The sequence below is a fragment of the Malania oleifera genome, chromosome 11 (genome assembly GCF_029873635.1).
Source record: "Malania oleifera isolate guangnan ecotype guangnan chromosome 11, ASM2987363v1, whole genome shotgun sequence".
NCBI classification, from domain to species: domain Eukaryota; kingdom Viridiplantae; phylum Streptophyta; class Magnoliopsida; order Santalales; family Ximeniaceae; genus Malania; species Malania oleifera.
In genome coordinates, this window is record NC_080427.1 from 27556779 (window position 1) to 27581396 (window position 24618).

The 24618-nt window shown below is 39.6% G+C and overlaps 1 protein-coding gene across 1 annotated transcript; it reads right to left on the bottom strand.

Moving 5' to 3' along the window:
- Positions 1 to 21456: 21456 nt before the first annotated feature.
- Positions 21457 to 24333, bottom strand: LOC131168167 (G2/mitotic-specific cyclin S13-7-like). The gene is made up of 9 exons (XM_058127432.1): positions 24134 to 24333; positions 23431 to 23575; positions 23301 to 23358; positions 22982 to 23206; positions 22758 to 22883; positions 22412 to 22660; positions 22158 to 22316; positions 21846 to 22024; positions 21457 to 21728 (listed from the first exon to the last, which is right to left on the bottom strand). Exons 1-9 carry the CDS (start codon positions 24168 to 24170, stop codon positions 21581 to 21583), a joined length of 1326 nt encoding a protein of 441 aa, XP_057983415.1. The 5' UTR covers positions 24171 to 24333; the 3' UTR covers positions 21457 to 21580.
- Positions 24334 to 24618: the final 285 nt, after the last annotated feature.

The window sequence follows — 24618 nt, forward strand, 5'->3', positions numbered from 1 at the left end:
TAAAATGTGAAATGTGAATGATACAAATGAGAAATAGTCACTTAAAGTGAACCACAAGGAAATGTTAAGTTATGAACATGAAAGAATGTGAATGATTGAATAATGATGGAAAGAATGATTATGATATTAGAAGTATTTATGTATGTAGAACATGTTACGTTTGGGCGGGGCGCACTCTTCGCCTGAGGGCTTGCTGAGTAAGGCGAGTGCACTAGTAGCTTCAGATGTGGCAGTAGCTGCATAACGCACTAGGGCAGAGGGAACCTACTTGTATGGGCGGGTAGGATTCCCTATCCTTAGGGCTTTTGGCGATAAACTATTGTTGAACTGTGTGAGTATGAGATTAATCTACCACTTGAGGACTTACTGAGTAAGGTGAGTTCTCTGATATGTTTTAATTGTGACCTTAGGGTTACCTAAGTATCAGAGCAGAGGGATGCTATTTGTATAGGTGGGTAATCACCCCTATCCTTGGGTAATCTCGTGGGTTAAATATTGCATGTGATTGTTTAGGTTCAGAAAACGATTTCAATGTTATGTGATGATTTGCAAATGAAATAAAAATGATATCTATTTATCTCATGTTGGCCACACGCTGTTTTAATATGTATGTTTCATCCCTTACTGAGATGTGTCTCACCCGAATATGATTATTTCTTTTTCAGGACATCCTCAAGGTTGAGCTTAGAGAGCTCGAGGGTATTTAGCATTTTGAGGAACTTAAAGAGAAAAGGTATATTTTTATAATACTTTGGGGGAAGTAAATATTTATGTTTTAAGTTTTTTTTATGTTTTAAGCCCGTTGAGAACGGAATGGTTGTGAAAATACTGAAATGCTTTTGGAGATGTATGTATTCATGGAAATGCAGGTGATGAATGGATAATATGGATTATAGTTAGAATTAGTAAACTCTGGTGTATTTTTATATGGAGATAATGATTATCAGGTATAACGCGTCAGATCTGGGTTTAAGGGTTCGGGGCGTTACAACCCCCTCCACCAATCTCCTCACGGCCAAAATGAGCTAACACACATCCCTTTTACTTGGAAAATTATATCTTCCTTATTTTACCAAAGTCCTCCACGACTTCACAAGTTTCAAGATCTTCGTTAGGTACAGTTCATTGTCTCTCCTCTTTTTTATCTTATCATTGCTTTTCTAATATCATCATTTGGCTTTTCTTTCTATTATGTCTCAACACCCCGACCCCACCTCATATTCTTAAGCTATGCACCACCCACATTGGCGTGATGCCATGGCTGCTGAAATCCAAGCCTTAGAAGCCAATCATACTTGGATTCTTCAACCCCTTCCATCTAAAAAAAAAAAACTGATTGGCTGTAAATGAGTGCTCAAAACAAAAATTTAGGCTGATGGATCCATAGAGCAACACAAAGCTCACTTGGTGGCCAAGGGTTACACTTAGGTAGAAGGTTTGGATTGTCATGACATTTTTGCTCTTATTGCTAAACTAGTTATACTGTTAGGTGTGTTCTTGCAGTGGCTGTAGCTCAGAATTGGCATCTCCTTCAATTGGACATCAACAACGCTTTTCTCCATGATGACCTCGATGAGGAGGTTTATATGACCCCTTCATGGAGACTCGTGTTTATCTTCTTCAGAAATCACTCTATGACCTCAAGCAAGCCTCTCGTAATTGGTTTTCTAAGTTATCTTATGTTTTACTTGCTAAGGGTTTCACTCAATCTTAGTCCGATCACTCTCTCTTCACCCACTCATGAGGTCAGTCTTTTACTCTCATACTTGTTTATGTTGAGGATATTCTTATGGCGGGTGAAGAGAGAATGTCACTCTCTCTTCACCCGCTCTCGGGGTCAGTCTTATACTCTCATATGTTGATGACATTCTCATGGCGGGTGAAGAGAGAACGTCACTCTCTCTTCACTCGCTCTCAGGATCAGTATTTTACTCCTATTGGCATATTTCTTAATCAATGAAAATATGCTCTTAACATCCTCACTGATAGCGGTCATCTTGGTGCTCGTCCTGCCAACTTTCCCATGGAACAAAACCTCAAGCTCAACAATATGATCTTCCCTCTGATCCAAGATCGTTTTGATGACTCGTTGGGCATTTGATATATCTCACCATCACTCGTCCCAACATTGTTTATCTAGTCAACATTCTAAGCCAATTTATGCACCAGCCTAGACAACCACATTATGATGTTGTTGTACGTGTTCTTTAGTACATTAAGGCATCTCCAAGCCAAGGTTTATTTTTTTCTACTGTCAACACTCTTCAAGTCTCAACCTATTCTGATTCGGATTGGGCTGGTTGTCCACTCACTGGCTGCTCCACCACCAATTTCTTCATTCAACTAGGCACTAGCCCCATTTCCTAGCGCACTAAGAAACAAACTACAGTCTCTCCCTCCTCCGCCGAAGCTAAGTATCGGGCACTTGCTTCATTACTTGTGAACTTTTATGACTCAAAACTCTTTTAAATGATCTTGGTGTACCGCATTCCCAGCCTATGTTATTGATTGCCATGTTGTTCGTGAAAAGTTATGGGCTGACCTCATCTTCACTAAGCACATTCCAACCCATAGTCAGCTTGTACCTCTTCACCAAAGCTTTGGGTCGTGAACCCTTCCCAAGTTGGGCATTCCTACCCAACTTATCACACAAGTTGGGCATTATGGATCTCCATGCTCCAACTTGAGGGGGAGTATTTATCTTCACTATCTATAGATTATTGTACAATTATTAGAGCAGATATTTAGGCATTATTCTTGGTTAGCATATTTAGGCATTATGCTTGTCCTTCTTCAACTTTAACAGAACAAGTACATTCTTTATTGTGATAGTCAAAGTACAATTCATTTGGACAAAAATTCTATATTCCATTTTGATGTTAGATATCATTGGATTCGAGATGTTGGATAAGAAATTGTGCAACTTAACAAAATTCACACTGATGATAATGGTTTGGATATGATGACAAAAGCATTGTCTAGAGACAAGCATTTGAAGTGTCGAGTTTTGGCCTAATTGGTGGAGTTGTCCCCATAAGTTAGGAGGGATTTGTTGGGCCCAAGTCTTGGAAAAGTGTTCCAATATTTTATTTTATTTTTTTTGTTGGGTTCTCTAAAGAAGCTTGGCTGGAGAATTTTGGTATTCTTGCTCTCAGTTTGTGTTCCGGCAAGCAAAATCATCATCAGCAAATTGGGCTTTTTGTTTGTGCTTACATTTGTGCTCAACATTTGGTGAGATCTTGTTGCATTTATTATACACTTGTGTATTTGTAAGGTTTTGTGCCTTTTGTACACACTTTGTACGTTGGTGATAAAACCACGTTAAATTTCTTGTGTACTTTTTTTTTTTTTTTTGTTGGCTTTCTCTAAAGAAGCTTGGTTGGAGACTTTTCGTATTCTTGCTCTCAGTTTGTGTTCCGACAAGCAGAATCATCCATCAGCAAATTGGGCTTTTTGGTTGTGCTTACATTTGTGCTCAACATTTGGTGAGATCTTGTTACATTTGTTACACTTTTGTGTATTTGTAAGGTTTTGTGCCTTTTGTACACACTTTGTACGTTGGTGATAGTGGAACCACGTTAAATTTCTTGTGTACTTTCCTTATTTTTATTTGCGTACATGATTTGTAGGCTTGTGCCTTTTGTACACACTTTGTACGTTGGGGATATGATCAATTCATTCAATATTTCCTCTTTTAGTGGACAAATTATCCCATTTAAATTATATGTCAAGTATAATGGTGAAAGATACATCTCTTCTTTGCATTTCTTACAATTTTTTCTACACGAGTATCGTAATTGGAATAATATTATTTCTCCAAAAAAATCCATTTCCATCCTTTCAAAAAGGAATCAAAGATCGCAAATAAAAATAAACAAAGTGTGTACAAAAGGTACAAGCCTACAAATCAATGGTACGCAAATAAAAATAAGTAAAGTACACACTTTGTTTATTTTTATTTGCGTACATGATTTGTAGGCTTGTGCCTTTTGTACACACTTTGTATGTTGGGGATACACGATCAATTCATTCAATATTTCCTTTTTTAGAGGACAAATTAACCCATTTAAATTATATGTCATGTGTAACAACCTACTCCTTTTTCACATATATATTTTTTTTTAATAAATATATTATCATCACATCATACATTCCAGCTCAGCAGGTCACAATCCACTTGGACCCGTGGGCATTAGGGATATATCAAAACATAAAGCAGAAGCCCTAGCAGCAGAAGCCCTAGCAGCAGAAAATATACAAACATGTACATCTCAATACCATATACCACAATATACTAGAGTTACTACAATCACTATATTTTCATATATACATCCCAAAAATAAAACCTAGGGACATTTCCCACAAAATCTAACTGTCCCTACAAAACTTACCCTTCAAAAAGGGCAGATAGACCGTACTATATCAGCGGGGCTTTTCCCGCTCTCTTAGCCGGGGCTCCTGAAAAGTTAATAAGATTTAAGGGTGAGACACATCTAAGTAAGGGAAATAAACTAATACCAGTGTGTGGCAACATGAGTATTATGTGTTCTACATATACCATACATAACATATTCAATACTGTTTATCAACTCTGGGAAAACATACATATATATCAACACATAGCAGAATATACTACATTTTCATAAACATATCTCATCTCATACAATAATAATAACATAAAACAATCCTGGTAGGTTAGCTGGCTGTTGTCATGTATTACCCCCACATAACTGGGTTGTGTGACCCGAAAGCGGGACCTAACAATGGTTGGCCGACCACTGCCAAGTCAAACAGTAGTCTGTAGGTCCGATGGGTCTACCCAGACTAGTTTGTACACCAGGGGCGATAACAGCACACTTCTTGAAAATAACCACATCGACCATCCAATCTCACACCACTCCGTACAGCGGCGTTAACACAGATATCATGATCACGAGGACCATGGACACATGGCAACGGTACCGTGCAAGTGATAGCCTAGACCAAGCCAACCAGGTTCTGATATCATACACATATACTAAAATCGTGATACATGGATATCTCATATCAATAATTATCAAATCAATCATATCATTTTTCACATATACATATTTCATGAAAATCATCGGCCCGTACGCCGGAATTACACATTTTATCATAGCTCGGCCCATACGCCGGCAAATCATATAGCTTGGCTCGTACGCCGGCAAATCACATAGCTTGGCCCGTACGCCGGCAAATCACATAACACAGCTCGTACGCTGGCAAATCTCATCCACATAACACGGCCTGTACGCCGGCAAACATATCCACATAGCACGGCCCATACGCCGGCAAATCACATATATATATATATATATATATATATATATCTCAGCCCGTACGCCAGTTTTCCATCATAGAAATCCATATCGTCCCCATTCCTAGAAAATAGTATTTCACAACATTTTTATACTCATGCCACACTAAACAAATTTTCCATGTATTCAACATATCATCATTTAAATAATATTTTCCAAATATTAATCATATATATAAATATATTTATTTTTCCTGAAACCAGATGCTACATATATATACATGCATTTTCTCAAAACAAAACTAGCTTAGTTTATCCCCTTACCTGATTCCTGAAAAGCCCCTAAGAAAATCTTCCCCGTACCCACAAGGTTCTCAACTCAACACCCTGAAAATGAAAACTCGCAGAATTAAAGTTCAGTATTTTCGTACGTACAATATTCTCTATAACTACCACTAAGTCAAAGTCGGCTTAAAAAGTCTTACATCAACTTAGGGATGATTCCCAACGTTCCTAATCAACACCCCTGGAAATGAAAATTTCTAGTATTAAAGTTCAGTATTTTTACACGTATATCACTTTCTTCAATTGTCAAAAATCCAAATATTGAATATAAAGCCTTACCTTGGATTTGGGATAAAATCCAACTTCGTTTCCCTAACGATCCGCTCCAACAGACTTGTAGAGAACTTCGCCAAGAGCATCGTGGTGGCTTCGGTTTGTCGATCCGGCGAAAAACTGGTCCGGAATCGAATAAAGAGAGAGAGAGAGAGAGAGAGAGAGAGAGAGAGAGAGAGAGAGAGGAGGGAGAGGAGAGTGAGTGAGGAGGGGGGAGAGGAGAGAGAGAGAGTGTATGAGAGAGTGCACTACGCCACACCAAAAATCCAATTCAAATTGGATTTTGACCTTTCAAAGCTTCTTGAAGAAGCTTGAGTTATTATATATATATATATATATATATATATATATATATATATTAATATCATAGAAATCATTAATTAAAGTAAAGTTTCTTAAAAAAGCTTTCACACTTTATATATATACCTTTAACCTATATATTAAATGCATATCATAATAACTTACTTTTATATATATATATATATATATATTTTCCTTATCATACTATTCATTTTACTTGTTAATTTAATTAATTAATTTTATTTTTTTATTATTATTTTTAAAAAAAATTTATTTTTCCCGGTTACTACATTCCTCCCCCCTTAAAAGAATTTCGTCCTCGAAATTTACTATTTCTGTAACTCGCCATCCTTTAATTAAGAAAAAGGGTCTACTCATTTTATTACCTACCCTCACTTATGGCGGAGGAATACCGTAGTTACATTCCAAGTCCTGGAAGATTACATGTACAAAAGAAACTTCTTCTAGAACTAAAATACTACACTATTCAAATCATTATATGTACCTCCAAAAGAAACTACCTAACTACTTGCATTTTATCCACTCAGACCTCTTGAAATAAATGCGGATATCTCTGTTTCATTTGCTCCTCGGACTCCCAAGAAGCCTCTTCTACCGCATGATTCCTCCACAAAACCTTTACCTGAGGAATTTTCCTGTTATGTAGTTCCTGTACTTTCCTATCCAGAATCTGTACTGGTACCTCCTCATATCCCAATGAATTACTAAGCTCCAACTCATCATAACTGATGACATGAGAAGGGTCTAGGACATATTTCCTCAACATAGCAACATGAAATACGTCATGAATCCTGGACAATACAGGTGGCAAAGTTAGCCTGTAGGCTACCGGTCCCACTTTATCTAGAATCTCAAATGAACCGATAAACCTGGGACTAAGTTTACCCTTCCTCCCAAATCACATAACCCTTTTCATCGGAACTATCTTCAAAAATACGTGATCACCTACGTCAAACTCTAAATTGCTGCGGCGATGGACGGCATAACTCTTCTGTCGGCTTTGAGCTGCACTGATCCTATCCCTGATAAGACAAACTTTATCACACGCCTGCTGCACTGATCCTGTCCCTGATAAGATGAACTTTATCACACGCCTGCTGAACCAACTTTGGCCCCACCACTCGCCACTCACCCACTTCATCCCAAAACAAAGGAGAATAGCATCTCCTACCGTACAGAGCCTCAAATGGTGCCATGCCAATGCTAGACTGATAACTGTTATTATACGCAAATTCTACTAATGGCATGAACTGAGTCCAACTACCCCCAAAGTCTAGTACACACGCTCTGAGCATGTCCTCTAATATCTGTATCGTCCTCTCAGTCTGCCCGTCTGACTGAGGATGGAATATCGTATTAAACGATAACTAAGACCCCAGAGCCTCCTGCAGACTCCTCCAAAATCGTGATGTGAATCGTGGGTCTCAATCCGACACAATAGATACAGGCACCCCATGAGAATGTACTATCTCCTAAATGTAAATCTCCGCTAAACGGCTGAGAGAGTAGGTGATCATGATAGGAATAAAGTGGGTGGTCTTCGTCAATCGATCAACAATCACCTAGATGGCATTATGGCCATGTAACGCCGTTGGCAGTCCTGACACGAAGTCCATCAATATGTGATCCCACTTCCACTTCGGGATGAATAACGGCTACAACTGCCTTGCCAGTCTCTGGTGCTCAGCCTTTACCTGCTGACACATCAAACACTGCACTACATACTCGGCAATTTCTCTCTTCATACCACTCCACCAGTATGACTCTCGTAGATCTCTGTACATCTTTGTACTACCGGGATGAACTGTATACAAAGATCTGTGAGCCTCCTCTAGAATAGTCTTTCTGATCTCAGTATCGGTAGGAACACATAATCTGGAATGGAACCGCAAAGCTCCGTCATCTGCGATACTGAACTCCTCCCCCTACCCACTCTGTACTCTTTCTATCACCTCTACTAGCTCTGGATCTTTCTTCTGGGCAGCTTTAATTTTCTCCTGCAGGGTAGGTTGTACCACTAGGCTGGCAAAACATACTGGGAGATCACTCTCCACCAACTTTATGCCGAGTCTCTCCAGATCCATCATGATCGGATGTTGGATCCCCATAGCTGCCAACACTGGCTCCCTGGATTTCCTGCTCAACGCATCAGCTACCATGTTTGCTTTCCCTGGTTGATAACTGATGGTACAATCAAAATCCTTAATCAGCTCCAACCACCTTCTCTGCCTCATATTCAGTTCTTTTTGCGTAAAGAAATACTTCAAACTTTTATGGTCAAAGAAGATCTCACACTGCTTACTGTACAGGTAATGCCTCCAAATCTTCAGTGCGTGTACCACTGCACCCAACTCAAGATCATGGGTAGGGTAGTTCTTCTCATATTCTTTCAACTGCCTGGATGCATATGCCACTACCCTGCCATGTTGCATCAATATACAGCCAAGTCCCTTCAAGGACGCATCACTATAAATGGTATACCCCTCACCCCTAGACGGGATGATCAATACAGGCGCTGTGACTAACCTCTGCTTCAGCTCCTGAAAACTCTGCTCACAGCTATCATCCCACTCAAATCTAACATTCTTCCTCGTCAGTTGTGTCAAAGGTCCTGACAGCGCTGAGAATCTCTCAACAAAACGATGGTAATAGCCTGCTAGCCCCAAGAAACTCCAAATCTCCTTGACATTTCTCGGTCTAGCCCAATTCACTACAGCCTCAATCTTGCTAGGATCCACAGAAATACCGTCTCCAGATACAACATGCCCCAAGAACACGACCTTCTCAAGCCAAAATTCACATTTACTGAACTTGGCATACAACTTCTTTTCCTGAAGTGTTTGCAAAACCTGCCTCAAGTGCGTCTCATGCTCCTTATAGTTCCTAGAATAGACCAGTACATCATCAATAAAAACAACAACAAACTGGTCTAGGTATTGGTGGAAGACTCTATTCATCAAGTCCATAAATACCGCAGGAGCATTCGTCAAACCAAACGGCATCACTAGAAACTCGTAATGCCCGTACCTGGTCCTGAAGGTCGTCTTCGAGACGTCTTCTACTTTCACCTTCACCTGATGGTAGCCAAATCTGAGGTCAATCTTCGAATACACCCGTGTACCCTGGAGCTGGTCAAACAAATCATCGATACGGGGTAAAGGATACCTATTCTTGATTGTCACTTTATTTATCTCCCTATAGCCCATACACATCCTCATAGTCCCGTCTTTCTTTTTTAAAAATAAAACTGGAGCTCCCCACGGAGATACATTGGGTCATATGAAGCCCTTATCAAGCAAATCCTGCAACTGACACTTCAACTCTGCTAACTCCACTGGCGCCATCCGATAAGGTACTTTAGAAATCAGCGTTGTACCGGAAGGTAGATCAATAGAGAAATCTACCTCACGATCAGGTGGCAAGTCTGGTAACTCATCTGGGAAAACATCTATAAACTCCTTTACTACAGGCGTGCTAACAAGTTTCAATTCATTCTCTGACATCTCTTTCACAACAGCCACAAACCCTTGACAACCACTCAACAATAGTCTCCTAGCCTAAATAGCTGAAACGAGCTGAGGCGGGGATTGCACACGTGACCCTACAAACTTGAATTCTACTTTCCCCAGAGGTCTGAATATCACTTCTCGTGCTCGACAATCTATGCTAGCGAAATTGGCCGCTAGCCAATCCATGCCAAATATAACATCAAACCCGTGCATGTCTAACACTATCAGATCAATAGACAAAGTCTTCCCTTGCATACCAACTGGACAATCTCGAAGTACCCTACTACATCTTACTACCGACCTAGTCGGTGTAGATACCAACAGTTCAACATCTAATGATTGTGTTTCAGCCTCACATAATTTAATACACCCCAAGGATACAAACGAGTGTGTAGCTCTTGAATCAAATAATGCAATAACTTTAGAAGAAAGCATAATGACCATACCTGTCACTACGTCACCTGACGCCTCAGCCTCACTCGGCGTCAGAGTAAACACCCTGGTTAGAGCCGTATTCCTCTGCTATCCCCCACGTGGCGCTTGATAACCTCCCCGGTATGGTCTAGGAGCTGGAACTGCATCTGGTGGAGTAGGGCAGTCTCATACCATATGCCCCGATTTACCGCAGCGATAGCACACCAGAGATGCATCTGGAGGGGTAGGGCAATCTCGCAATATATGTCCCGATCTACCACAGCGGTAGCACACTGCACCACCAGCTCGACACTCTCCTTAGTGCCTCCTACCACAATTCTGACAAACTAGAGGACCCTGCCTTGTCTGCACTTCGCGTCCTCCCGTCCCCTGTCTCCGCCCTCTACCATGATTACTTCTCCTCCACTGACCCGGCCTGTGACCCTGCTGGTAGCTCGTAGATGCAGATCTCTTCCTCTGTCCCTGCTCATCTGCATCAAGACGCTCACGAATCTCTGCCAAGGCCGCCCTGTCGACCAACTCAGCGAAGTCCTGGATCCGCAGCACTACCACCTGCCTAAATATACTCTGCCTCAAGCCTCTCTCAAACTGCCTCGCCTTCTTCACCTCATCAGGAACAATATATGGGGCGAATCGAGAGAGCTCGATAAAACGTGTTGTATACTGTTGGACGGATAATTGTCTTTGCTTCAAACTCAGGAACTCTTCTACCTTAGCCTCCCTCACAGTAGCTGGAAAATATCTGTCAAAGAACAGATCTTTAAACCGGTCCCATATCATAGCTATCGGAGTCACCCTCTGCTGCTCCAATAGTCTCACCGCAGTCCACCACCTCTCAGCCTCTCCTGTAAATTTATAGGTGGCAAAGAGGACCCTCTGTTCCTCAGTACATTGCAGCACAGCCAAGATTTTCTCAATCTCCTGCATCCAGTTCTCAACAGCTACAGGATCAACTCCACCTGAGAACTCCGGAGGATTCATCTTCGTAAATTTCTCTATAGTGCACCCATGGCCTGTAGATGGACCACTCTGCTCCCTCAAGCTCCTAGCAATCTCAGCCATAACCTGCTGAGCCACGCTACGTAATACCGCATTAGAGTCGGTCCTAGCTGCACCTGATGGTCCTGCTCCATCACTGCCACTCGCATGGGCACTATTTCCTTCTCGATCCATCCTGGAAAATAGCAGTTGCAATTCAGTAATCCTATCCTCATAATTTACCCACCTATCCTCACCACTTATCTCAACATCTCTAACTCATTGCTAATCCCCGGTCCTATATTCTAGGAACACAACCCGACAATAGTTTACCATGGTTTTCCTGAAATCGTCATCCCAAGGAAAACACAGAAACTACCACGGAAGTCCTGCCTCTAGACTGTAGAACAAAACCTCAAATCCTTTCCTAAACTCTGGCATTGTTCCTACTGCACTCTAAAGTCTACAGAACCTAGCAACCTAGGCTCTGATACCAACTGTAACAACCTACTCCTTTTTCACATATATTTTTTTTTAATAAATAAATTATCATCACATCATACATTCTAGCTCAGCAGGTCACAATCCACCTGGGCCCGTGGGCACCAGGGATATATCAAAACATAAAGCAGAAGCCCTAGCAGCAGAAAATATACAAACATGTACATCTCAATACCATATACCACAATATACTAGAGTTACTACAATCACTATATTTTCATATATACATCCCAAAAATAAAACCTAGGGACATTTCCCACAAAATCTAACTGTCCCTACAAAACTTACCCTTCAAAAAGGGCAGATAGACCGTACTATATCAGCGGGGCTTTTCCCGCTCTCTTAGCCGGGGCTCCTGAAAAGTTAATAAGATTTAAGGGTGAGACACATCTAAGTAAGGGAAATAAACTAATACCAGTGTGTGGCAACATGAGTATTATGTGTTCTACATATACCATACATAACATATTCAATACTGTTTATCAACTCTGGGAAAACATACATATATATCAACACATAGCAGAATATACTACATTTTCATAAACATATCTCATCTCATACAATAATAATAACATAAAACAATCCTGGTAGGTTAGCTGGCTGTTGTCATGTATTACCCCCACATAACTGGGTTGTGTGACCCGAAAGCGGGACCTAACAATGGTTGGCCGACCACTGCCAAGTCAAACAGTAGTCTGTAGGTCCGATGGGTCTACCCAGACTAGTTTGTACACCAGGGGCGATAACAGCACACTTCTTGAAAATAACCACATCGACCATCCAATCTCACACCACTCCGTACAGCGGCGTTAACACAGATATCATGACCACGAGGACCATGGACACATGGCAACGGTACCGTGCAAGTGCTAGCCTAGACCAAGCCAACCAGGTTCTGATATCATATACATATACTAAAATCGTGATACATGGAAATCTCATATCAATAATTATCAAATCAATCATATCATTTTTCACATATACATATTTCATGAAAATCATTGGCCCGTACGCCGGAATTACACATTTTATCATAGCTCGGCCCGTACGCCGGCAAATCACCCAGCTCGGCCCGTACGCCGATAAATCACGTAGCACAGCCCGTACGCTGGTAAATCTCATCCACATAGCACGGCCTGTACGCCGGCAAATATATCCACATAGCACGGCCCGTACGCCGGCAAATCACATATATATATATATATATATAAATATCTCGGCCCGTACGCCGGTTTTCCATCATAGAAATCCATATCATCCCCATTCCCAAAAAACAGTATTTCACAACATTTTTATACTCATGCCACACTAAACAAATTTTCCACGTATTCAACATATCATCATTTAAACAGTATTTTCCAAATATAAATTATATATATAAATATATTTATTTTTCCTGAAACTAGATGCTACATATATATACATGCATTTTCTCAAAACAAAACTAACTTAATTTATCCCCTTACCTGATTCCTGAAAAGCCCCTAAGAAAATCTTCCCCGTACCCACAAAGTTCTCAACTCAACACCCTAAAAGTGAAAACTCACAGAATTAAAATTCTGTATTTTCGTACGTACAATATTCTCTATAACTACCACTAAGTCAAATTCGGTTTAAAAAGTCTTACATCAACTTACGGATGATTCCCAACGTTCCCAATCAACACCCCTGGAAATGAAAATATCCAGTATTAAAGTTCAGTATTTTTACGCATATATCACTTTCTTCAACTGTCAAAAATCCAAATATTGAATATAAAACCTTACCTTGGATTTAAGATGAAATCCAAATTCGTTTTCCTGACGATTCGCTCTGGCAGACTTGTAGAGAACTTCGCTAGGAGCGTCGTGGAAGCTTCAGTTTGTCGATCCGGTGTAAAACTGGCCCGAAATCGAAGAGAGAGAGCGAGTCGTAGGAGGGAGAGAGAGAGAGAGAGAGAGAGAGAGTGCACTACGCACACCAAAAATCCAATTCAAATTGGATTTTGACTTTCAAAGCTTCTTGAGGAAGCTTGAGTTATTTTATATATATATATATATTAATATCATAGAAATCATTAATTAAAGTAAAGCTTCTTGAAGAAGCTTTCACACTTTATATATATATATATACCTTTAACCTAAATATTAAATGCATATCATAATAACTTACTTATACACACACACACACACACACACATATATATACATGCTTCAATATTTATATATATATATATATATTTTCCTTATCATACTATTCATTTACTTGTTAATTTAATTAATTTATTTTATTTTATTATTTTATTATTTTATTATTATTATTATTTTTTTAAATTTTATTTTTCTCGGTTACTACATCATGTATAATGGTGAAAGATGCATCTCTTCTTTGCATTTCTTACGATTTTTTCTACACGAGTATCGTAATTGGAATAATATTATTTCTCCAAAAAAATCCATTTCCATCCTTTCAAAAAGGAATCAAAGTTTGTTCTTGTTCTTATATAATTCTCATGTAATGTGTGAATACATCCTCATTTTTCTCTGGGGTTGACATTACGATTCACCACTAGAGCTTTGACGATGCTTCTGTGACGATCTCTGACAGTTTTCGAACAACGAATCTACGAGGAAGCCTCTGGCATTGAAGAAAGATCTTACCTTTCGGTGAAACAGGCAAAGAAGAATGAACTGAGAATCAGATGCTTGGCTAGCAAGTAGGCGTTGAAGAAAGATCTTACCATTCAGTGAAACAGGCGAAAGCCTCTATCGTCGGACCCGAACGACAAATTTGTGCGAGGAAGCCTCTGGCATTGTGTGGCGGTCGTGAGTTACTATGAGCCTTCGTTGCCAAACTCGGCACTGAAAGGCGAAGCATTTTGTGCTTGGTTCGAGTCTACAAATCTGTGCGAGGCGCCTTCGTTGCCAGACCCAACTGAGAGAGGAATGATGATTCCTCGTGAGCAAAGCTATTGTGCGAGATTGTGACTTGAGAACGACGAGCTACGACTTTCCTCCAGGACGCAGTGGCAGCCCTGCTCGTCGGGGAGCAGTAGCGTTTTCGCCTCTTGCGTTGGTAGCACCAGCTTTACTGCGAGGGGGATTGGGGAAAAGACGAAGTGGTGACGGCGAATCTGCGTGAGCAACATACGATGACGGCAGACGTAGGTCTACGGGACTGCAGGTTTGGTTTTTTATTTTATTTATTATTTTTATTTTTATTTGCTTTTTGGGTGTCAATATGGAAAACAGGTAATTTTTTTAGACATGACTGAGCCATCTTCAGTAGCTATTATCGGAGGGTTGAGGCGAGGTGTCGATGCTAGTATACGGGAGACAGGGAGTGGTTCGAGGGATGTTAAGGTCGAAAAGGGGGAAGGTTTCGCTGGGGAAAAATCGTTTGTGGAAGCCTTGAAGAGGCCAATTCCATCTTCAAAATTCATAATCCCATTGAGGAAACCGAAACTAATTAATGGGGAATTAGGTTTTGTTTTCTCAGATATGGAGATGGAAAAGGCTGCGGAGGATCTGAAGTTTGCATTGGTGCTTAAATTTTTTTCTGCAAGGCCGTCTATCGATGTCCTTCGGAGGCATATTATCCAATCTTGGGGCCTCTCTGAAGTTCCCATGATAAGTTTTATGGATAACTATCATGTTCTGTTGCATTTGGTAAATGAAAAGGACTACATTCATGCATGGGCACGAGAAGGAAGATGGGTGGCAGGGTGCCAATTTCGGCTTTTTAACTGGTTCTTGAGTTTTGATGTCAACAAGGAGCCATCAATGGCACGTCAGTGGATTTTCTTACCAGGTCTGCCTTTACATTTATATAGAATGGACTGTTTACAGAGTTTGGTCACTAGATTTGGTAGATTCCTGGGAACAGATAATGCCACGTTATATAGAACATGAGCCATGGGTGCGAGATTATATGTTGAAGTGGATTTGCAGAAGGATCCTGTGGAGGGTTTTCCATTGGTGGTAGGACAAAAATAGAATTGGCAAAGGGTAATATATGAGAAGAGGGGTTTCTATTATAACAAATGTTGTAGGCAAGGTCACACTGAAGTGGTATGCCGGTTTGGAATTAAGCCTAAGGATAAAAGGAAGGTAGGTATGAGGAAGGAGGTAGATGGGATGGTTTGGAAAGAAGTGGGTAGAAAATAAAATATGATAGTTGAAGAGGAAGGCCTTGTTTTGAAGAGTCAGGAACAATGAGTGGAGGAGAAAAAGGATGGAAACGTGAATGGTTCGTCAAAGGTGATTGCGAAAAATAAAGCAATTGTGAATGAGGTTAATAATGTGGGTACTAAAAAAGTCGAGGAAGTTAATTTGGTAGAGAAGAATAGTGGAGAGAAAGTCGATCGTTGTAAAGACCAAAAGTCAGGGGTGGTAGGGGTGCAGGTAGAACTGGAAGATTGTTCTAGGTTTGTTCAGGAAATCAGAGTTGTTTATGAAAGGGGGAGGGGAAAAGTTGAAAAGGATAAAGATGGAGAGTTGATTTTAGTGGAGGAGGTGGATGAGAGAGAGGGGGAAGTGGAGGGTGGAGTGTGGAGGGATAATTATGATGTGTTATCTGAGGGAGATTTGGAGGTTTGCATTGATACTCAAAAAGAATATTATTCTGATCCAGGTAATGTGACAGTGGGTGAATCGGAAGGAAGAAATAAAGATGATGGACAAGTGAGAAAGTCTAAGAGGTCTAAAGCAGTACCTCAAAAGTTGAACCTATAATTGACAAAATTATGTTTTGGAATATAAGAGGGTTGGGCACGTCAAAGAGAAGATTGAAACAAATTGTGAAGGATCAGAATGTTTCGATTTTGGCAGTCTCGGAACCTTTTCAAGATATAGAAAAGATACAAAAGTGGGCGATGTATTTGCAATTTACTAACTTTTGCTTTAATGTAGAGGAAGGTGGGAAGATTTGGTTGTTCTGGAAAGATGATGTTCAAGTGGATTGGGTGGGTACCTTAAATCAATGTGTGACAGTTTTGTTAACAGAGGATAGAGGCTCCCTGCTTCTTACTTTTTTATATGCTAAATGTTATCATATTGAGAGAAGAGATTTATGGGAACAACTTCAGGGGATGTCGAGTGTTGATGTGGCTTGGGTTGTTATGGGGGATTTTAATGTAATTCGGTCAGATGAGGAAAGGGTGGGAGGTAGACCTTGCTTGGGTTCGTCTATGGCTGAATTCAATGGTTTTATTAATAGTTGTGGGTTATTGGACCTCAAATTCAAAGGAAGTCAATTTTCATGGTGTAACGGCCAATAAGGTTTGAGAAGAAGTTGGGCGAAACTGGACAGGGTGCTGATTAATAATGTTTTTGCTATAAAATATGGTGAAGTTAAGACTTCTTTGTTGAAAAGAAATACTTTAGATCATTCTCCTATCTTATTACAGCCGTGTGCGAGTATAGAGAGGTATGGGCCAACGCCTTTTAGGTTTCACAACATGTGGAAGTCACATGGGGATTTTTTGGAAATGGTTGAATCATCTTGGAGAGAACACATTGTGGCAGATTCAGGATTGTGTAAATTGGCGGGTAAATTAAAAAGGCTAAAACAAAGGCTTAGGGTGTGGAATAAACAGACTTTTGGTCGTGTTGGTAGTTTTATTCGAGAGTTGGAGGAAAAGATGGAAAAAATATGAGAATTTACTGCAGACAGAATACTTAGAATTAGTTGAAGAAGAGTTCCTTGTTTCTAAAGCTGAATTGGAGGTTTGGTATAGAAGGGAAGAGGCTAGATTGGGGCAACAAGTAAAGATGAAATGGTTGATAGATGGGGATTAGAATTCAAAGTTTTTCCATGCTGTGATTACGCAAAAAAGGCGAAATTCTTGTATAAATTCAATGACGCTTCCTGATGGTTCGGTGTTGGAAAATATGCAGATGGTCCATGATGAGGTTGTGAAGGATTTTGAGCAATTCTTGGGACAAAATAGTTCAGTGCATAGGTCAAACCTGGAAGATATCATCCATTCGGTAGTTTCTGAGGAGTCTATAGGTTAGCTGAGGAAAGAACCGATTGAGGAGGAGGTTTATGAAGTTGTTTCGTCTATTTCTGTGAATAGTAGCCTGGGACCGGATGGGTTTGGGTCTTCTTGTTATATTACCTGTTGGAAGATTATAAAAAGGATGTGATGGATGCGGTAAGATAATTCTTTAGAGGTGATATGTTGCCTCGGTATTTTTGTTCCTTTTACATAGTGCTTATTCCTAAAGTAAATTATCCTCAGTCTTTTGATAAATTTCAGCCGATAAGACTTTGCAACATAATCTATAAAATTTTCTCCAAAATCCTTGTTAGTAAGCTTTCGTTGGTGATGGGTGATTTAATATCTTTAGAACAAGGTGCTCTTGTGAAAGGCAAGAATATTTTTGAAAATATAACGCTTACTCAAGAGATGACAAAATTATTACATAGGTGGGTGAGAGGAGGTACTATAATGCTAAAGCTTGATATAAGCAAAGTGTATGATCAAGGATGATGTTGTTATTTTTTCTAATGCTGGAAAAAAATCTGTTAGTCAGTTAATGGAGGTGATTAAGGAGTATGAAAACTAGATTGGCCAAAGGGTGAATAAAGATAAATTAGCTATTTTTTTCTCAAACAAGTTAGGTGTTCAAAGGAAAGGAGAAATTTTTCAAGAGACTGGTTTTATTGAGGGTAAATTTCCTTTTACGTATTTGGGTGTGCCAATAGTGGATGGTAAATTGAAAGGCTGTCATTTTGATCCTTTAATCCAAAAAATCAGTAAGAGAGTTGAGGGCTGAAAAAGTAGACTATTGTCTCAAGGAGGTCGTCTTGTTTTGTTAAGACATGTGCTTTCAAGTATGTCATTGCATATGTTAGCTGTTCTAAATGTACTGAAACTGGTGATTAAAAAGATACAAGGTATGTTTGCTTCTTTTTTTTTTTTTTCTGGGGATTTAAGGATGGAAAAGAAAAAATGAAATAGAGGGCTTGGAAGAAATTGTGTGTTCCAGTGGAGAAGGGGGGCATAGGAGTAAGGGACATTTCGGAAGTGCAACGGTCTTTGTTAACGCAAAATTCTTTATGGGCTAGATTTTTTAAAGCTAAATATGTGAAAGGAGGACATATTGCTCTTTGCAAATCGCATGGATCAGATTCTTCCTTTTGGAGGAAAGTTTTACAGGGTATGCTTGAACTGTTAAGTAAATTTAAGTGGAAGGTTAGAGAAGGAGATGCAAAATTGTGGTATGATAAGTTTCTAGATTCGGGACCTTTGTTTGCAGATTGTCCAAATGGTAAACAATCTCATATCAAATTAAAAGATTTGGTTATCAATAATGCGTGGGATGTGGAAATTTTGCAGAGGATTCTGGGGTTTAGTAAAGCGGATGAAGTGATGGAAAATGTGGGAAATCTTAGAAATTCTTCGGACATTCTGTTATGGCTCTCGGAAAAGGATGGTTGCTTCAATACAAAATCTGCATGGGATGTTATTAGAGTTAGAGTTCCAAAATTTGCTTTGGCTAAGTGGGTTTGGAACAAATGGTTACCGAAGAAAATTTATATCTATATGTGGAAGGCTGCTTTTGAGTGCCTAAGTGTTGATGAAAGGGTGAGAAGGGTGGGGGTTTCTCTTATTTCGGCGTGTAATTGTTGTGAGATGAGGCAATCAAAAGATTTGGAGCATGTGTTAAATAAAGGAGACCTTACTTCTGAGGTTTGGAGGAAGGTTTCGGTGGAGGTAGGTGCTCCTTTCCTTAGGAAACAAAGTTGGAAAGAAAGAGTCCAAATGTGGTTTAATAGGGCTTCCAGGTTCTGTCAACTGGGTTCATTGATGGGTTTGATTTCTTTTTTAGTAGTTTAGAGGCTATGAAGAAGGAGATGTGTGGTTAGAATGGGAGGAAAATTAGAGAGTAGTACTGATGTGTGGCTCTCCATTGAGTATTGGGTGGGGGTTTTGAGTAGGAACATGACAGAAATGGTTAAGTTAAAGGATGCTGATTTTCGGGTATTGCAGAATCTGGAAGTGCAAATTTTGAATAAATGAATTAAAACTATGCAAAGTGTGAGATGACTAAAACTGAAGCAAGGGAGGTTGAAACTAAATTTGGATAGGAGCAGCCTGGGGAACCCAAGGCCGGCGGGTGGTGGTGGCATCCTTAGAGACCATACATGTTCTTTTGTGATTGGTTTTTCAAAATATTTTGGTTCTTGTTCAAATAATGAAGCGGAATTGAGAGCTATGTTGGAGGGAATAAAGATTTGCAAACATTTGGGCCATACCTATATCGAATATTGAATGTGATTCGAATATTGTAGTTAATTGGATAAGAGTCAGGAAAGTGCTCCTTGTGGTATTTGTGGGATTTTTGGGTACAACTTATTGGTTGGGAGTAGATTTTTTGATAAATCATTGGTATAGAGAGAAGGGAACAAAGTGGCAAGATGCTTTGATTCAACAAGGTGCTATGGGGAGGAATAGTTTGTTTACAAATAGTAGTCAACTCCTTTTGATTTTAGCTTATGCTTTATGTTGTTTATCTTTTGTTTTGTTTTGTTGCGTGATGTTTGTTTTGTAGGTCCTGTTTTGTTTTGTTTTGTTTGGATTTGTAACCCGATTTTTGGCTGGATGTTGGTTTCTTTGGGAGGTTTTTAACGTGTTGTCTTTTGTTATTTCTCATTGATTGTCTTGTAACCACGGTATTCCTTCACCAAAAGTGAGGGGTTATCAATAAATAAATAGAGGTGCCGCCTTTCTTTAAAAAAAAAAAAAAAAAAAAAAAAAAACATCCTCATTTTTCTTCGTAACCAATCTTCTCATTTACGTTCAACATAGTAGAACGAACCACGTTCTTGTGTCTCACTTTACTTATTTTTATTTGCATTACACCATTGATTTACTTGTGGGAATCAGTGTTACAAAAAGTAATCAAAGATTGTTCTTGTGGTATTTGTGGGATTTTTGGGAGCAGCTTATTGGTTGAGAGTAGATTTTTCGATAAATCAATGTATAGAGAAGGGAACAAAGTGGCAAGATGCCTTGACTCAACAAGGTGTTATGGAGAGGAATAGTTTGTTTATAAATAGTAGTCAACTCCTTTTTATTTTAGCTTATGTTTTATGTTGTTTATCTTTTGTTTTGTTTTGTTGCGTGAGGTTTATTTTGTAGGTCCTATTTTGTTTTGTTTTGTTTGGACTTGTATTTTGTAGGTCCTATTTTGTTTTGTTTTGTTTGGACTTGTAACCTGGTTTTTGGTTGGATGTACCTTTCTTTGGAAGGTTTTTAACATGTTGTCTTTTGTTATCTCCCATTGATTGTCTTGTAACCACGGTATTTCTCCACCAAAAGTGAGGGATTATCAATAAATAAATAGAGGTGCCGCCTTTCTTTAAAAAAAAAAAAAAAAAAAACCATCCTCATTTTTCTCCGTAACCAATCTTCTCATTTACGTTCAAACATAGTAGAACGCATTCTTGTGTCTCACTTTACTTATTTTTATTTGCATCACCATTGATTTACTTGTGGGAATCAGTGTTTCAAAAAGGAATCAAAGATTGTTCTTGTTCATATATTAATTCTCATGTAACCAATCTTCTCATTTACAACATAATAGAACCACATTAAATTTCTTGTCTCACTTTACTCATTTTTATTTGCATACATCATTGATTTACTTGTGAGAATCCGTGCCTTTTGTACACACTTTTTTGCCAAATGTGGGGAGGTTAATTTCTTTTTCCCTCAAGGAAAAATAACCTTAACAAAATGACACATCTAGTTGAAATTTGTGGGCATAGGAACAAAAGAAATTTCGAACAATTGAACTGAAACCATATGTTTTGTCAACAATGAAATTTCGAATCAATGGAATTTGCGCTTTCCATATATGTTTAGCTTCCAGCGAATGAACCAGAAAAATAAAATATTTTTTTGACAAGTAACAGGACACAGTTTTTGTAGATGAAGAAGGACAATTGATTAGGATGATGTAGATGGTAACAGAGTTTTGGCTGGGGGCAGCAGAGCAACTGCACCGCGCTCAGGACTTGAGTATTTTCTGTACACCACCTTTAGCTTGTTCACTGCAGCCATGGAATGGAAGCTTACCAGAAGCTTGGCACAATCCCTAGGAAATAAAAAAGGCAAGAACAGAGAACATGTTATTCAGTAACATAATCTCAGCGACCAAACCACAAGGTATATGCAGACAGAACAGGAGCAGAATTGGGAACATGGAATTTACGTTAGCTGTGGTTCTGAAAAGCCAGTATGCAGCTTTAGGGTATCGTTCCACAAGGGACTCTTGTTTAACGTACAGCGAGCAGCATAGACTGCCGAGGCGGCAACCATCGATGGACAGTACATTATGGTGGCATAGTGCATTAAACCTAGCTCGGCGAAAAAATAGACCGTGTTCTCCATCTGAAAAGGTATGCATGCAGGCAATGAATAATACACATCTGCTGAATAACTTAGAAATCTACATTATGAACTGAACGAGGAAGTGAACTTAGAAATCTACATTATGAACTGAACGAGGAAGTGAGATACTAACTTCCTTGTCAGGCATTGATGCCTTGATGAAGCGAACGAGGAAGACGTAGGGCGTTGGGACTGTCAATGTCCATTCCAGCTTGCCCAGAATATCCTTCTCCATGATCAGTACCTGTTCATGACTATATGCTCTGTCTGCGATGCAAACAAAGTCATTCACCTGCAACTCTCAATTCACATTACATAGTTAGTAGCCAAATAATTTTGTTCATAAAACATGTCTAGTAAAGCATGTTTAAGAAGAAGACAATATACTTCCGGAGCCCAGATTTCTTCGTATTTGGAGGCCATAAGCATGGCACCAATGCCAATCAACTGCAGTTCCCTCCTTGACACGGTCTTAATCGAGAGAAACCGATCAACAATGTTGATGGTGAGATACAGAGTCTCTGGCATAAGTCCAAATTGGTGGTGGACTTCTACCAACCAGTCCACCAAAATAGCCCTCATTCTCTCATTTATCTCTGGTTGTGAGTCCATGTAATCATGGACTTGGCTCTCGTTCTATATCACAAATTAAACATATCGAATAATAAGCCAAACAAGAATAGAGAAAGGACGCACAAAGGGGGGAAAAAAGGTAGGCAAGGTAGATTTGTACCTCAACAGTCTTATAGAATTTGTAGATATCCTCAACATATTCAACAGCGGCCAACTCATTATCGACATCTCCTGCATCGATTTCATCAATCTGCACCTTTGGTTTATTGGTCAGACCACAGGCTGCCTGTAATACAATTGTATTAGAAGCAGAAAAACAATTTCTCCATTTTTTTCGTTTGTAAAATCAACATGGAGCTCAAACAAGATGTTTGAAAATAGCACCTTGCTTCGTGCAGTGAGAACAGAAGTAAGAGTTGGAGCCGTCTCCTTTTTCTTAGTCACTGGTTTCACTTTCTTAACTTTTTTTTCTGTATCAGAGCTTATCTCAATCACATCCTCCGGTGCTGGCTTGACAACAACTTTCTTCTGGGCTGCCTTCCCGGCCGCAGCCCCTCTTCCTACTTTGCCCTTTGCGGCTCCATCCACATTAATGCAAACTTGTTTTAGCTAATTAAAGAAACCCAGAGCATAAAATCAGAAATGTACTAAAATTTCCGGATTCTAACCAACATAAAAGAAGACTATGAAAGAAACAGCAAACCTTATTGTTTTCAGCTGTTACTGCTTGTCCATTAGCGAGTAATTGTGCACAGAAGCTCCTGCAACAACATAATTCAAAATCATTAGGGTTTACATTCCACACTGACAGAATCACGGACACACACACAAACCGTGTAACGGGGCGAGAGATCTGAGGCAGCGGTTTGCCATCGTTTCCACGGAGAGTCGCCAAATTCCCAATATCACCTAATGCTCGGCGATTTCTGCCCTCAGCCGCACCATTCTTCTGCTTACCTCCTCTGGCAGCGGCCTCATCTACAAAACCAAAACGGCTGAGAACCCAGAGAAACGGAGAAGGGAAACTCAACAGATGAAAGGAACCAAAAGAAAAATTCGATCCTCAAGGAACTCTTGAAGATCAAATATCATGATTGTCTACAAATCGGGTAACTTTTTTATAGAAGGGAAATAGCATTAAAGATAAAAGAAACTCAAGAAAACCTATTATTTGCCTAAAAGAAGACAAGAAGACAAGCAATTACATCTGGGATCCGAAAATTTTTGTACTGCTATTTTGACACTGGAAAACTATTATAGATCGTTAATATGCTATATATACCCGCATCTGTTCAAATCGTTCAAATCAAAGAAAGAGCATGGAACAAAAATATAAAAGCTATAGATGCCGTGTCATTAAAAAATAAATAAATAAATAAATAACATGATTGAAAACAGATGAGAGAACATCTGATAAAGTAGCGCAGAACATAGTGAAATACATCTAGAATCACAGAGTCGTCGATAAAAAATCAAAGAAAGTTCATCAAGAAACCATCAGGTGAGAGATGACAGAGAGAGGGAGGGAGGGAGTACCTCCGGCTTTCGAGGGAACAATGGGTCTTGAGGCCATCTCAGATCCTTGAATCCGATCAAGAACAAGTATTAGGCGAACGCTCTTTCTGGGCCGATCTGCAGTTCTTCTTCTTCCTGTGCCGATCTGCAGTGGCCAAATCTCTTTCTCTCTCTCTCTCTCTCTCTCTCCCTCTCCCTCTCTCTCTCTAGGGTTAATGCGAATCGGGAATGAGACTGAACGCCTCGTCTCCTTTTGAAGCTGGTGAACCGACGCTTCATTACAACGGTCGGATGTTATTTCAATTTCGACCGTCAGATCTCTCCGTTGATCGAACGGCTTGCATTGGGTTCGTGTTTCTCTATGGGTTTCATAGCCGTTAGGGCGTTGGGGGGGACAAGCCTTCAGAACCATGGCTCTGTAATTTTTTAAAGTATTTAAAAAATTTATAAAAAATAAAATAAGTAAAAGTTAAAATATTTTAACCTTAATTTTATATTGGGTAAAA

What these genes read in the sequence shown, in the direction of transcription:
- LOC131168167 (XM_058127432.1), bottom strand. Translation starts at nt 24,170, where the DNA reads ATGGCCTCAAGACCCATTGTTCCCTCGAAAGCCGGAG. An exon ending in ATCTCTCGCCCCGTTACACG is followed by an intron (nt 23,359 to 23,430) that starts GTTTGTGTGTGT and finishes ATGTTGTTGCAG; the next exon opens with GAGCTTCTGTGCACAATTAC. An exon ending in TTTTCAGAACCACAGCTAAC is followed by an intron (nt 21,729 to 21,845) that starts GTAAATTCCATG and finishes TTTATTTCCTAG; the next exon opens with GGATTGTGCCAAGCTTCTGG.